Genomic DNA, 13,665 nt, shown 5'->3' with positions numbered 1-13,665 from the left:
AAAAGTATCCTGCAGGTGCTTGATAAACAGGATGTGAGCCCGAGGCTGAGTGGACTGCAGTACAATCTCTTAAATGTCTTTAGATTGAATGACCTTCAACCCTATTCTCTTTTCTACGATGTGGACTGAAGACCGTCCAAGCCTCGCCTCCCAAGGAAGAAGCCTGCCTCCTGTCTACTCCTCCAACAGCTTCATTCAACTGTCCTGGGTCCAGAACAAGGCACTGTTTTGGCTTGGTTTCCAAAAACACCACTTCCCAGAGGCGTCTGCCTGGTCAGGATTTCCGCAGCTGGGCCCCAGACGGAGGAGCACGGGGCTCGCCGGATCTGAAAATAAACCCGCCACTGGGAATCCTACAGCATAAACTCACTTCCCCTTATCAAACAAACAGAAAAAAAGTTTGGGCAGGTGCTGGGTAGTTGGGTGGGACCTTGAGAATCCAGCCTGGGGAAGGGGCAGGAGTGAAAGGAGTTAATACACAGAAGCTCCTTCTGATCCCCTTAGTAATTTTTGACAGCGGTCCCCTGTCTAGCACATTGGGCATGTCTGTCACAGGTCCGGAGAAAGCAGAAGAGCCCACTGCCCCTTAACAAGTACCCTTAGTCACAGACATCTCTCTCAAGTCCACATGCAGCCATCTAACTCCTTGGATAACAAACATTCCATGGCTCCCCACTGCCTGGAGAATAGAGTCCAAACGTCTCAGCCTAAGAAGGGCCAGATCATCAGGTATGTTTTTCTTTGTTCCTATGAACTTTGCACTTCTTAGTGCAAAAAAGTACCTCTGGAAAAGCCACTGAATGGGTTAGAGGCAGGGGAAGGGACAATGGCTAAGAAAGTACGGGTAAAGAGTTAGACCAGTGTGTGAAGGATTTGGAGACAAATGGGCAAGTGAATCCACGTGCTGGGGGCCTCCGTTCTCCCATCTGTAGGTGGAGATGATGAGGATACCAAGAACGTTCATCTCAGAACTCAGCTGAAAGCTAAGGGGAGCAGAGCACAAAGAACCACGATAATGCTCAGTAACAGCTCACTGCCTCATGATGGGGACAGTGCCTATGTGTGTGTGTGTGTGCGCGTGTGTGTGCGTGTGTGTACATTAGAAAACGAGAAGCAGGGGGGAAAAAAGCTCAGAATGTAAAATATTCATTCTCTTTGATCTAGCAATAGCACATTCAGGAATTCAATAGACATATTCATGAACAAACATGGGGAAAATATAGGTATGAGGATATTTTTTAAAGCATCATTTATAATGGTAAAAATATCAGAAATAACACATCTGTCTATTAATAGGGGAATGGCTATGTACGTTAAGAAACAGGGACTGAACACAATACTAATCAGTCATTTCCAAAAGAAGGAAGTAACTCTAAAACTCAGGTCCCTCAGGTATAATTTGGGGACATTTCAATCAACTCCACTCCATAGAATTGTTGTGGGGACTCAGAGAGCTGGAGCACATAAAATATTTATCAAGATGAATGGAGGAGAAAAACAGCATTTCCCCCTCTCCAAATACTCTGGTTTGTTTGTTTGTTTCTTTTCCCCAAAGAAGTGCATTTTCCTTTTGTGACTTAAAAATTAGCCATTTCCATGTTTGTCAATTAAAAAGAGTTTGAAAAACATAGGTGACAGAACTTGCTGGGGGAATGAAGCATGAGAGACTATGGACTCTGAGAAACAAACTGAGGGCTTCAGAGGGGAGGGGAGTGGGGGAATGGGATAGACTGGTGATGGGTAGTAAGGAGGGCACGTGTTGCATGGTGCACTGGGTGTTATATGCAACTAATGAATCATCGAACTTTACATCAGAAACCAGGGATGTACTGTATGGTGACTAACATAATATAATAAAAATATTATTATGAAAAAAAAAAGAACTTGGTAGGGGAACAGAAATGTATCTGAACTTGAAAACAGAAGTCTGAGAACGTCTGTCCCAGGGTTCACGGCTTAGAGACTTAGCTGCTATCAGGATCTTGGGGGGAGGTACCAAAGGGTTTCCGTTTATCACAAATGCTCTGTCTCAATTAGCTCATGTCTCGAGTCAGCCCCTCTTGGCTTCCTGCCTCCACACGTTTCCCCTCCCGACATCTGAGCTCCAGGACCAGCCAGTCCATCTTGTTCTTTGGCTCCCATCTTATCCCTCAGCAGAGAGGACTTTGGGGATCTCATCACTGGGGAAGCCTGCACCAGCCCCCATACTATCGGTGCTCTGTCCTGAGTTTGCTGACTGAACTTTGTTCTCCAGAACACGTTTCCCTCTGTAGCATGGAGACTACAGAGGATGGGGGGGTGGTGGGCAGGCCAGGGGCCCAGTGCTGCCGTGTGCTGCTGAGTCCTGTGCTGTGGAACTGGGAGCAAAATGCTGGCCGCCACCCCGGCCGGCCTCGTTTTCACCCACGATAACACCGTGAATAGTGATGTAACTGCTTCCTAAAGCTAATGAGCACATTTAACAAGCTAACCCGTGTCTAATGCAGGGGTAACGGAGCTGCCTTTTGTAAGAGCCCCTGCCTTTTTGGTTTTCATTAAATAATGATAGTGATAATAATAGTAATAGCAATAAATGATTATATTCACTGTAAAACATGGGGACTATGCCCAAAATGTTACAAAGAAATAAACTCTAAACTCATTACCTAGAGATAATACTATCAGTATTTAGTACATAGGTCTGTGTGTATGTATATTGCATGTGAATATTTATAGTTCTCATTATCACAAACACATTGACATACACACACACACACACACACACACACACACACACACACACACATATGCCAGGTCTATAAGAGGCTCTGCGACCACGTTCACATTAAAGAATTAACAAACAGCCCTACGAATTATCATTTACTGAGCACTAGTTATGGTACCAAGGACAGTTCTAAATCCTTGATCTGCAAGAATACGCCTACTATCACACAAGGTAGGTGTGACTGTCCTCCATGGCATCCGGGAAGTAAGGGAGGCTTGGAGAAGTAACTTGCCCAAGGTCAAAGGCTAACGCATGGAGGAGTCACGTCCAATGCCTGCGCTCCGGAACGTCGGGCTCTGCACCACTGTGTTCCTCTGCTTCTGTTCACACTTCTCTTTCATCTCCTACATTATCATGAGCAGCCACATAACGTTCTATCATACAGATGCCTTGTGATTTATTTCAACAATCCGTGCTCATTGGACTTGCGAGCAGTTTCTAAGTTTTCACACATATAAGCATTTTTTCTTCATGCCTGGCAGAGAGCAAATACCTAATTGATATTTGGACAATGAACACTGCTAAGAACATTCTTCTGATCAAATCTTTAACAAAATCAACAGATTTCTTCCCTTTGGATATATTCCTAAGAGCTGGGATTGCAGGGTCGAAGCATATGTGCACATTGAAAGGTCCTGATACGCAGAACAATGGTCACGAGACACTTGCTCCTGTAGGCTGGACACGGCCTGGTTCCCGCACTCTTGAGGAAGCCCTGACTGGAGGGTGCTCTTGGGGGGCCTCCTATGGCTTATCATCTTCAGGAAGTAGAGTCTGGGCTTCTGCTCTTCATCAGCCCAGGGCTTATCCAGCAGCTCAAGATGACCATAGGCGCCTGGTGCTGAACTAGGGCAGGCACCCATCACCTGCCTGGTGTTTGCTGGAGCCGAGCACTCGGGGCCCTCCCCACGTGCCTTAGCATCAGAAAGAGAGCCAGATGTTTACTGATCAACAGCACAGGCTCTGCAGTGAAAAAGGCTTACCTTCTTCTTGGGCGACCCTGGGCAAGCTACCTAAGCTACATTAAGCCACACTTTCTGCATCTGTAAAACAGGTTCAGTAATAAGAGCCCTTACCTCAGAGGGTTATTCTGAGGATTCTACAAGAGAAGCCTATGAGGCGTTTCACACAGTGTGCAGTGTGTCCCAGGCACTCGATACCGATCGTAGACCTGCGCTGACCAATATGGCAGCCACCAGCCCGGTGGGGTTATTTCAATTTAAATTAATTAAAGTTATTGAAGATGAACAATTCAATTCCTCAGTCTCACTAGCCATGCTTGAAGCACTCACGAGCCACATCGGGCCGGTCGGGATCATACTGGACAGCACAGACAGAGGACATGTCCATCTTTGCCCAAAGTTCTACTGGGCAGCACCGCTCTAGACTCTTTGCTCCTCGAGCGACCAGGCCTGAGGACGAAGCACCCAGGAAGGAAGGAAGGAACTCCAAGCAGTTGACCCAGCGGGGTCTCCACCCTCTGGCCTTGACTGCAAAGCCCCTCTCCCCGGCCCTGAGAACCCGATCCTGTTCTGCATTTTGAATTTCATCCAGCTGCTTTTGTCACCTCATCTATCAGAGATCCTAAGGAAAACAAACATTTCAAAGCTCGTGGTCGCCTTGAATATGCTTTTGCGGGTGTAAGTTTGTTATCGTAGCTCAGTGAATTAGTTCTGCTGTTAATGGGTCACTGAGCTGAGGGGTTCCTTTAAAAAAACAACAGTAAATCAATCACCCTTTAGATCTGTACAAAGGGGAACAAAAAAAAAGATTTAGTTTATGGGGGTCTGGTAGCTAGTGGCAGCTCCGAGGCCCCTAAGCATCCGGCAAGCTTCCAAATTCATGTTATTGTTTATTTTCCATGTGCGTTGAGCTGGCCAAGGAAAGGTGCTATAGAAACGGAACGTAAGCAGGGCTGTGTGAGGGGACAGGGCACCGGATGTGGGATGTGGACTTGGCTGGGAATGCGAGTCCAGTGGGAAATCTGCTTTTGAGGAAATACCCAGCACTGTGGTCTTTTTAAAAGACCTAAACCTAAAGACCCCTTTCTGGTTCGAGGGTTGGGCTGTTGACCATTCTGGAGACCTCAGGTTTGAACGGTAGGGGCCTTAAACTCCAGAGGTCACCAGCCCATGTGGGAAAGCAGGAGGACCTACTGGCGATCATCGAATTCGTGGGGTTTCAGCAGCACAATCCTCTCTTCAAATGCAATCTGAGGCAAAACCCAAAGAAGAAATGGAAAACTGTGCGAAGAGGGCTTTCCTAGTTCGAGCAGAGATGGGAGACCTCAAACCCCACACAAGCGTAAATGAAAAAAATGCCCGGAGTCAGACGTGTGACCTGGGGCAAATGACTTTAGTGAGCCACAGTACTGCCATCTGTACAATGGGGATAGTTTCTGCCCCCACAGATTTGTTGTGAGTTACACGAGTTAGTGTGTATGAATGTTCTTTATGAACCATAAACTTTTACACAAGGAGAGATATTATTATTGATAAGAATCGCTTTCTTATATCTTTATGAGAATTTATTTATTCTCTTCCCTCCCTGCCTCTCTCCTTCCCTTCCTCCCTATCTTCTTAACGCACATTTATTAAGCACCAGGCTCTGTGCCAGGTGTTGGGAATACAGTGGTACGTTAGAGACAATCTCTGCTTTCACAGAACTCACTTGCTTTCTTGGGGACAAAAGACACCTAAATCGAACATTATAATGGAACTCAATGCTGGGCTACCATGTGCAATTTGTGGACTGGGTCCTACACTAGGATTCTGGATCTAAGAGGCCAGTGGTGAAGGCTGAGACTGCTTTGAGAAAGGGATGCCCTGTTTTAACTTTCCAAAAATGCTCCAAGGGCTAGAAGTGGCCTTGATATATTCTAAAAGAAGCACAGGACATCCTTGAACCCAAAGCATGAGTCCTTCATGCTATTACTGATGGTATAAAAAAGGGTTTTGACAGGATACATGCAGTTAGGAAAAGAAAGTACCCCTCTCGCATAATTTTGGATTTGCAAAACCAAAAGCATTCTATTTTTTTTTTGTAATAAAAGAGTAAAGGAGAGTATAAGAGCTTTATATTTAAGAAAAAGTTGCAGTTAAAAAAAAGAGAAAAGATAAAGTTGCAGTAACCACCAGCTTTGAAAAATACAGCTGCAAAAATTAGGGGAACCCTCTCCAAGATTCCTTGGATCCAAAGATACCATTTTGTTGAGCGAAGAGAGACCCAGAAAGGGGGATGTGACAGACCCAAAGGCACCAGGTGACCCAGTAGTAGAGCTGGAACTTCCACCTCGGTCTCCTGACCTTGGGTCCCAGTTGGCTCCTTAAAGTGTGTCTTTCTCAGCAGATGTCAGATGCAACCGCTCCCACGAACCCCTGAGATCTCACACAAGGACTTTCACATCCTGATTATCTGGGATGAGGGACTGTTGGGATGAAGAAGTCTTAGAAAAGGAAAGCAGCTTTCCCAAGGCTCCTCTGAGCCAGGACTGGAGCCTGTGTGTGACACCCAGCTGCGTTCGCCCGGCCCAGTGGGGGGCCCTACCTGCATAGCTCATGAAGTTGTTGTAAGGGGTGTTGAAGAAGCTATGGAAGCCACAGGTGTCATTCCCTGGCCCCGGATCACCGCAGAACTTGTGTTTTGGGGCTGGGTTGGTGTCACTGCAGAGGTCTCCAGTCTCAAAGGAGGGCTCCGTCTCCATGCAGGGATCACTGCAAGACTGGATCTCCGAGATGCCTCGAAAGATGTGATAGAGGCCCAGGCTGTGCCCGATCTCATGGATCATGGTGTGGGTGTGCCCAGGAATGCCATAGAAAGACGGATTCAAGACAATGCCACCTGCAAGGGGAAAATCAGAGCATTAAGCAAAGTGGGGCCCTCTGCTTCCTGGTGCAGAAATCCGCCAATCAATCACAGGTAAATGAGGTGCTGCCCAAGGTAACAACAGGCTTCTCCACCCTGTGACTCCACTGCCCCGAGAACTGTTATGACTTGTGAAATGCATCAGTGATTGGGTAGGAAGGAGTCTCAAGAGTCATTCTGTGCAATCCCTTCATTTCTCCAATGAAAACACCAATGCCTGAAGAAGTAAGACAACCTAACCAAGGTGACCTCAAACTACTTAACAAATGGGCATCATCAGTATTTAAGGACTTTGATTTCTGGGCTGGTGGACATTTCTGCTGCTACCTTGTCCTTCAACAGTAAGGCACACCCTGGCTTACAAATATTCTATACAGTCTGGTCCAACTGAAGCCCTCATGGTCAGATACCTTGGTCCCAGTCCTCACTCAGCCCTCACCAATGCTAGGACGTGGAGCAAGTTGATTACCATCCCTGAATCCCACTTCTTCATCTCCGGTGCTCTCTGAGAGTGAGCACTCATGAAGGCCAACATCATGTTGAGTTCATCATTATGCCAGTGTCATTACAGCCAATGGCTCTGGGGCATTTAGCATATGTCCTTGGGTCCTCTGCTCAGTGCTTCAAGTGTATAATCACACTTACTCTACTCACAACCCACAGGAGGGACACTGATTCCCAGACTAGGGAAGCAGCTGGCTCGTGATCGGGAGTTAGCAAAGTGTCAAGTTGGGATTTGAGCCCAAGATCCTTAGTTTCCAGAGCCAGGCCTCTTAATGAATTCTACCATGAATGCCAAGCACAGGGCCTGGAAGATGCCATCTCATTACATGTGTGTTGAATCTTTGCTGAACATTAACCCAACGAAAGAAGTCTTCTGAGGTCTAACTAAGCACACGTAAGCAGCTTGCATAGCACTTCACAGTTAGCGGGTGCCTTACTCATGACTCGAAGTGGGTCAGTGGGTGTCTAACTACCCATGACTCGAAGAGTGTCTTGAGAATAAGCAGCATGACCATCACCTGGAAGGGATTAAGAATGCAGCATCTCGAGCCCTACTGCAGACCTACAGAATTAGACTCCGTATTCTAACAAGGGCCCCAGATGGCTCGTCTGTATGTTCTAGCTTGAGAAGCCATGGTCTACCCCACGTGTCTTCAATGACTGAGCATGGCTGAGCTTAGGGAGATAGATGGAACAGATTTCAGCAGATTCAATGGACGGCATTTTTCATGTTCATTTTAGGCACTAGAGAAACACAGAGAGGCTGGTAGGGAGACATTTAAACTTTAAAATCCAAATGTGTTTACAAGAAGGTTAAAATTCAGGTCCGAACCCTCTGTAAGTCATGCTTTTAAGTGCAGAACAGTGTCTTATAAAGAATGGTGATAAGGCAAGGCCTTGTTGATTTGAACTGGCAGGCGTGGGGGGGTTTTATCTTGGGTTGAACTGCCGGGAGGGCGAGCTTGCTCAGTCATGGGGCTCATGGAGTCTATTAATTCTGAACTGCTCAAAGCCTTCTAGCACAGAGATAAAGATGTATGAGAGGGTGTGTGGGGGTGTGTGCACACGCGCGTGTGTGAGAAGAGGCAGGCAGGGAGGAAGAGAAATTGAGACAGGAAATCTCTCTCAATTATTTTCTGTCAATCATAATATGAAACATAATCCCCTTCCCACCCAAGGCTTTTTCCAGGGATCATGGCATCACAGCAGGAAAGGAGGGTAAAAATATATGTATGGTTCTAATAAGTTGGGTTTGATTGGGGTTAGTGCGGAGGAATTGCTTCTGGCCAACATGTCTCGGGATGGGGAGATGGCAGGCTGGGGGCTGGGGGCCCGGAGCAGTTAGCAACCCTCATGCTGCTTGACCCCGGCTGTGTGATCTTGGAAAAGTGACTCTGCATCTCCGGTGAGCTCTAAAACAAACAGCTACAACGGTGCCAGTGATGCTGTTTCTCCATGAGGCTCAACATGGAGGTGCTGGGCAGGGGGGTGGGAAGGTGCAGGACCCCACAGGTATTTCCAGGGATAATGACAGGATTGTAGACTTAATGTCCCGGCCAGCTTTGTTTGTTTTACCTCATCCCCTCCTGACTCACCCCTTTGCACAGGGCTCAGCACACAGCCCGAGTCCTGTTTCATTGCTTCTCTTAAAAGGTGAAATAGCTGGAGCCTGACGTCATCCTGAAACACTGTAACATGCTATGGATTTATAGCCTTCTGTATTCCTGGTCCTGAGCCAGCCTCGGAAATTCACAGAATCATCAGGAGTATTTTTCTCCAACTTTAGAAGCCTACTAAGACTCTGACCACGAGCCTTTCAGTTGCTGTCCCAACAGGACAGCGTTTCAGTGCTGAGAAGTGTCTTTGGAAACCATCTAGTCTAACCTGTTCATTTCAAATCTGAGCAAATTGGGACTCGGGGAAGGAAAGAGACTTGCCTAAGGCCATACTGCCGAGCAGAATCATAGCTGAGAACCACCACGTGTCTTGCTCTGGGCCAGCAGGATTCCCATACGTCATACCAGGCATGTGACAAATCATCTGTCTTCAAGGATGCCTACGTGGCATGCTCTTTTCTGCTCAGCCTCTGTCTGTCTGCCTGTCTGTTCATCCACCATCTATCTCAGGGTTTCACCACCTCGGCATGATGGACATTTTGGACTGGATGATTCTTTCTTGCTCAATCTCTGGATTTCGCAGCATCGCTGTCCTCTACCCACTAGATGCCAGTAGCATTCCCCCATTTGTAGCAGCCAGAACTCTCTCTAGACATGGACAAATGTCTCCCAGGGGATAAAATGCCCCCAGCTGAGAAAGACTACAGATTTCTCTGTCTCCAGCTCTGTTTACATCACAACACACTTGCACACAGGCACTCACGTATGTGCACACACATAAGCACACACAAATATTGGTTTCCTTCCCTTAAAAACAAGTGGGGAAGTGAGAGCAGTCCAGAGGGAACTAACTCTAGGGTTTGAAGTCTCCATCATGTGAACCTGCACAGTCCCTCGTTTCTGCAGACTGAAGGTGGTGACTGGACCCTGGTGTATCACTAGGGGGGCGGGCAGGCCTCTGGAACACCAAGGACTGTCACTCTCCTGAGCCCTAACCTCCCCAGATGAAGAAGCTTGATGAGGGAGGCATTGCTATCCACTGGTGTAAACAATGGGAACATTCTATTAAGGGAAAAAAGGTTGAGTACGTTGTCACGCCCTCACTCAATGCAATATTGTGTGGTCATTGAAAACGTCACCTTTATTTTTATTTTTTATTTCTTTAAAGATTTATTTATTTGACAGAGAGAGAGACAGTGACAGAGAGAGAGACAGAGAGAGAGGGAACACAAGCAGTGGGAGAGGGAGAAGCAGGCTTCCCGCTGAGCAGGGAGCCCGACGCAGGGCTCGATCCCAGGACCCCGGGATCGTGACCTGAGCCGAAGGCAGATGCTTAACAACTGAGCCACCTGGGCGTCCCTAAAAACATCACCTTTAGAGAGATGGAAATAACCCGGAAGGATGTTTTTGTCTTGTGATGTGAAATGAAAAAGTTGGATGGGAAGTGATCAGAAGACTGCTACCATGTGGAATAATGTAGGTAGCATGATATGAAGTAAAACAAATAAACAAAACAAAACCTCATAAAATTTTATCTATGCTGTGATTTCAAATATGCACAAGTTACAAAAACACACATGCACATATAGACGTGTACTGCAAGAGAGCACGGGAAAATCAAAATTATAGAGCTACAGTGTTTACTTACAGGTCCTCGTTCAGAAACCATTGTCTTTTCTGACTCTTGGTGATGGGTTCGTGTAAACATATGTCTGGTTTATGGATATGAATACTTTGGATGTAAGTAGAGTTCCTGGTGGTGTTGGGAGAACACGGAGGAACAAGGAGTTCTTAAACTCACTTTCTCTTGTCTCTTTGGTATCTCTCAAGCCAAGCCCTGACTGGCCATGTCAGCACCGTGTCGTGGCCAGGCTGGGAAGATACCTGCGTGTGCTAAGAGGCAAGGGGAAGAAGAAGAAAGCTATCGATGGACAGAGTGGGAGACTTGAACTCCAAATGTGGCTCAGCCATGGACTTGTGTGTGACCTTGGGTAAGCCCTGTTCTTTCTGTGGGTCTCAGTTTCCTCGTCAGCAAAACAGGGCTAATGATATCATGTTATTATCTTCAGAGGAACACTTGGTGGTTGAGATGAGATAAGAAACACTAAGGAGTTCTGTACACTAAAAAGCAATAAAGAGATCGTTCACCATCACCACTACCATCACCATCGTCATGGTCACCGTCACCATTATCATCACCACTACAGGTACTCCTGTGCTAATCCAATTTCCTCCTGAAGAAGTTTCTAATTCTCACCTAAGTGCATTAGGGCCTCCTTGTCCCATGGCCAAGTTGCTACTCCTGCCAATTCCTCCTCCGAGGAGTTTGCAAAGAAGATATTAAGGTGTGTTGATCCATCCAGTCTAAGAATGTTCTTCAGTTCATTAACATCCAAGTATGCTCTGTAACAGAAAAAGAACCTTGGCTGTCATCACCATCCAAAAAACGTACTATTCAAATAACAGCTATTCCCCCAAGTCATTAAGAGCTACTACGCACCCGGCACTTCGCTAAACACTTTACACACATCACCTCAATGACTTCCCCCAATAATATTATAAGGTAAGTGGAGATGATCCCATCGTACAGCTAAGAAAACTAAGTCCTTGTAAGTTGAAAAGACATGGTTAAGTTTCCTCAGCTTATAAATAGCAGAATTCAGTTCAGAACCTAGATTTATTTAAAATCCACATCCTTGCCCTTAAGGACTCTGCTCTCTTGCCCGGTGGCAGGGCCACATAATGTGGATGCAAATCAGGAACAAAAGACCATGGAAAAGACAACATGTGCTCTAGTCTTGGCTTCTTCTCTATTCCACTCATTCACTATGGACGTCAGACCATTTATTTGGCAAACACAGAGCTGCCCTAGGAGGCCTGCTTTGCATGTCTATACCAACCTTGCAAAGAGGCATTATTGCTCTGCTTACAAGATAACGAATATGTGGTCCACATGTGATTAAACAGGTTGCCCCACGTTGCAGAACTGGGTTTCAAAGCCAATTCTGTCCACCTTGGAAACCTGTGCCCTTGTCACTGAGCATCAAGCTGTCCCCCCACGGATGATTCTGCATTTTGTAAGCCTCTATTCATTTGTCTGTAAAATGGCATTAGAGAGGGATATTGTATTTGGAGTGGCTGCCACTACAGACTGACGTATCCAGAAAGTGAGCTAACTCCCCATTATCTTCATCAGCTCCTTACTACACAGAACGAACACGTGGTGGTGAGAGGAAGAAAGGGTCTTTGGAAAGAGGCTGGGCACATCCTAGGTGCTCAGTAAACAAGAACTCCTCCTTCACAGAGTATGACTCTCCCATCACCACTGAGATGCTAAAGCTTTCTATCAGCCCCAGGCAGAGTACCCAACAGATCATTTCCTAAATCCATGGAGGTATCCAGCTCCCTCCTCTCTCGAGCCTCTGAGCCTCCATTTATGGCTGCTGTCATGTATCCTTGTGAGCAGCTGATAATCATTTCTTGAGTACGGTTGGAAATGGATCAATAAATAAATGAATAAAAACATACATAAACAAGCAAGTAGGCAGCTTGATGTAGTCTATGAATAATGATATTTAACGTGGGATGGGCCCTTCTATGTGGTCCAACTTTATGCGGCTTATCTCCTTTAATCATCTATCTTAAAAAGACTGAAGTAGGTAGTATTATGATGCCTATAGTCCAGAGGAGGGAAAAGAGACTTAGGCTTCAGACCTCGCTAAGGTCACACAGTGAGTTGGAAGTTGTTCCCCTTTTCGTAATGCTAACTGTCCATAAAGGGTTGACACAAATCCTGGCTGGTAGAATACTTATGACGGTTCCCTTCTCTTTCCCTCCTGGGGTCGTAGAAGGGCCTCCTGTATGTGAAAGAGTAAGTCCAAGGTCCCCAGCATGGCCTCCAAGATGCTGCCTCCCTCTCTAGCCCCATCTCTCTCAGCCCCCTTTCCCGAATATTCCACTGTGGGTTGGGGACACCCACGATGATGCATCATCTGCGGAGCCTTCACTCGCGATGTTCCCTCTGTCAGGGACTCTGCTCCGCATTTTGTCCCCCGATGAACAAATCCAAAGCCCATGCTGGTACCACTCCTCAAGGAAGGCTTCCCTGATTCGCATCTCCCCTCTGCCTCCTTTACCATCTCTACACACACCCACCCCCTATAAGTACGGGCACTCACACCATTCCAAACCCTCACTCCACTGTCTATATCCACCACTGTCTGTGGCTCCCTGGGGCAGGGAATGTGCCTTATCCATTTCTGTTTACCCAGCTCTCAGCATAGGGCTTGCCACTGGGCAAGCGCTCAGTAGATGTTGATGGGGCTGAATTTACATTGGGAAAGAAAAAAGCTAAAATATTTAGGTCCCAGACTCCTTCCTGTGAGACCCTGGTTTCCTCACTAAGACACTGGGATTAGCAGCAGCTACCTGACGGGTCACAGAGCATTCCTGTGGGTCACAGAGCATTCCTGTGGGTCACAGACCCACACCGCTACTCCAACGGGAATGGACACATTTGAGACCTAGAGAGCCCTCCTCATCCCTTAACATCATCGAGAGCCCATAATTGATCATGTGACTGTAATTTTTTTCTAGCTTTTCAAAAAAAAGTAAACATGAGTTAGAGATACAGACAGGGCCAAGAGAGGTCATAGTCATGTCTGGGTTGAACTGACCAATTTCAAGGATAGCCACACACTTAGATATTGACCCGAAATCTTGCCGCCATGCTTTCTCTCCCTGGAAATCCTAACCCTGACCTTCTTAGCCTGGAAGCTTCATAAGGAGTTTTGGCCAGTTTTCTCGGAGACCAGAGAAGGAAAGAGAAAACCAACATTTATTAAGCAGTGGCTGTATGCCAGCCTCTGTGCTCACGAACACCTGTCATCCCATTTCTGCAGTATTTAAAGTCATGCA

General features: G+C 46.6%; 1 protein-coding gene across 1 annotated transcript in view; it reads right to left on the bottom strand.

Moving 5' to 3' along the window:
* The window catches only part of PAPPA (pappalysin 1), a 239,779-nt gene that overhangs the window by 174,798 nt on the left and 51,316 nt on the right, over window positions 1-13,665 (bottom strand). Inside the window, exons 3-4 of the mRNA XM_026513725.4 lie at window positions 11,006-11,151; window positions 6,311-6,604 (exon numbers count right to left, since the gene is read on the bottom strand). Coding sequence (XP_026369510.2) covers window positions 6,311-6,604; window positions 11,006-11,151 — 440 coding nt within the window. The remainder of the gene's footprint in view (window positions 1-6,310; window positions 6,605-11,005; window positions 11,152-13,665) is intronic.

Source organism: Ursus arctos, unplaced genomic scaffold (genome assembly GCF_023065955.2).
Source record: "Ursus arctos isolate Adak ecotype North America unplaced genomic scaffold, UrsArc2.0 scaffold_18, whole genome shotgun sequence".
Lineage (NCBI taxonomy): Eukaryota > Metazoa > Chordata > Mammalia > Carnivora > Ursidae > Ursus > Ursus arctos.
This window is presented reverse-complemented; position numbering and strand designations above follow the sequence as displayed.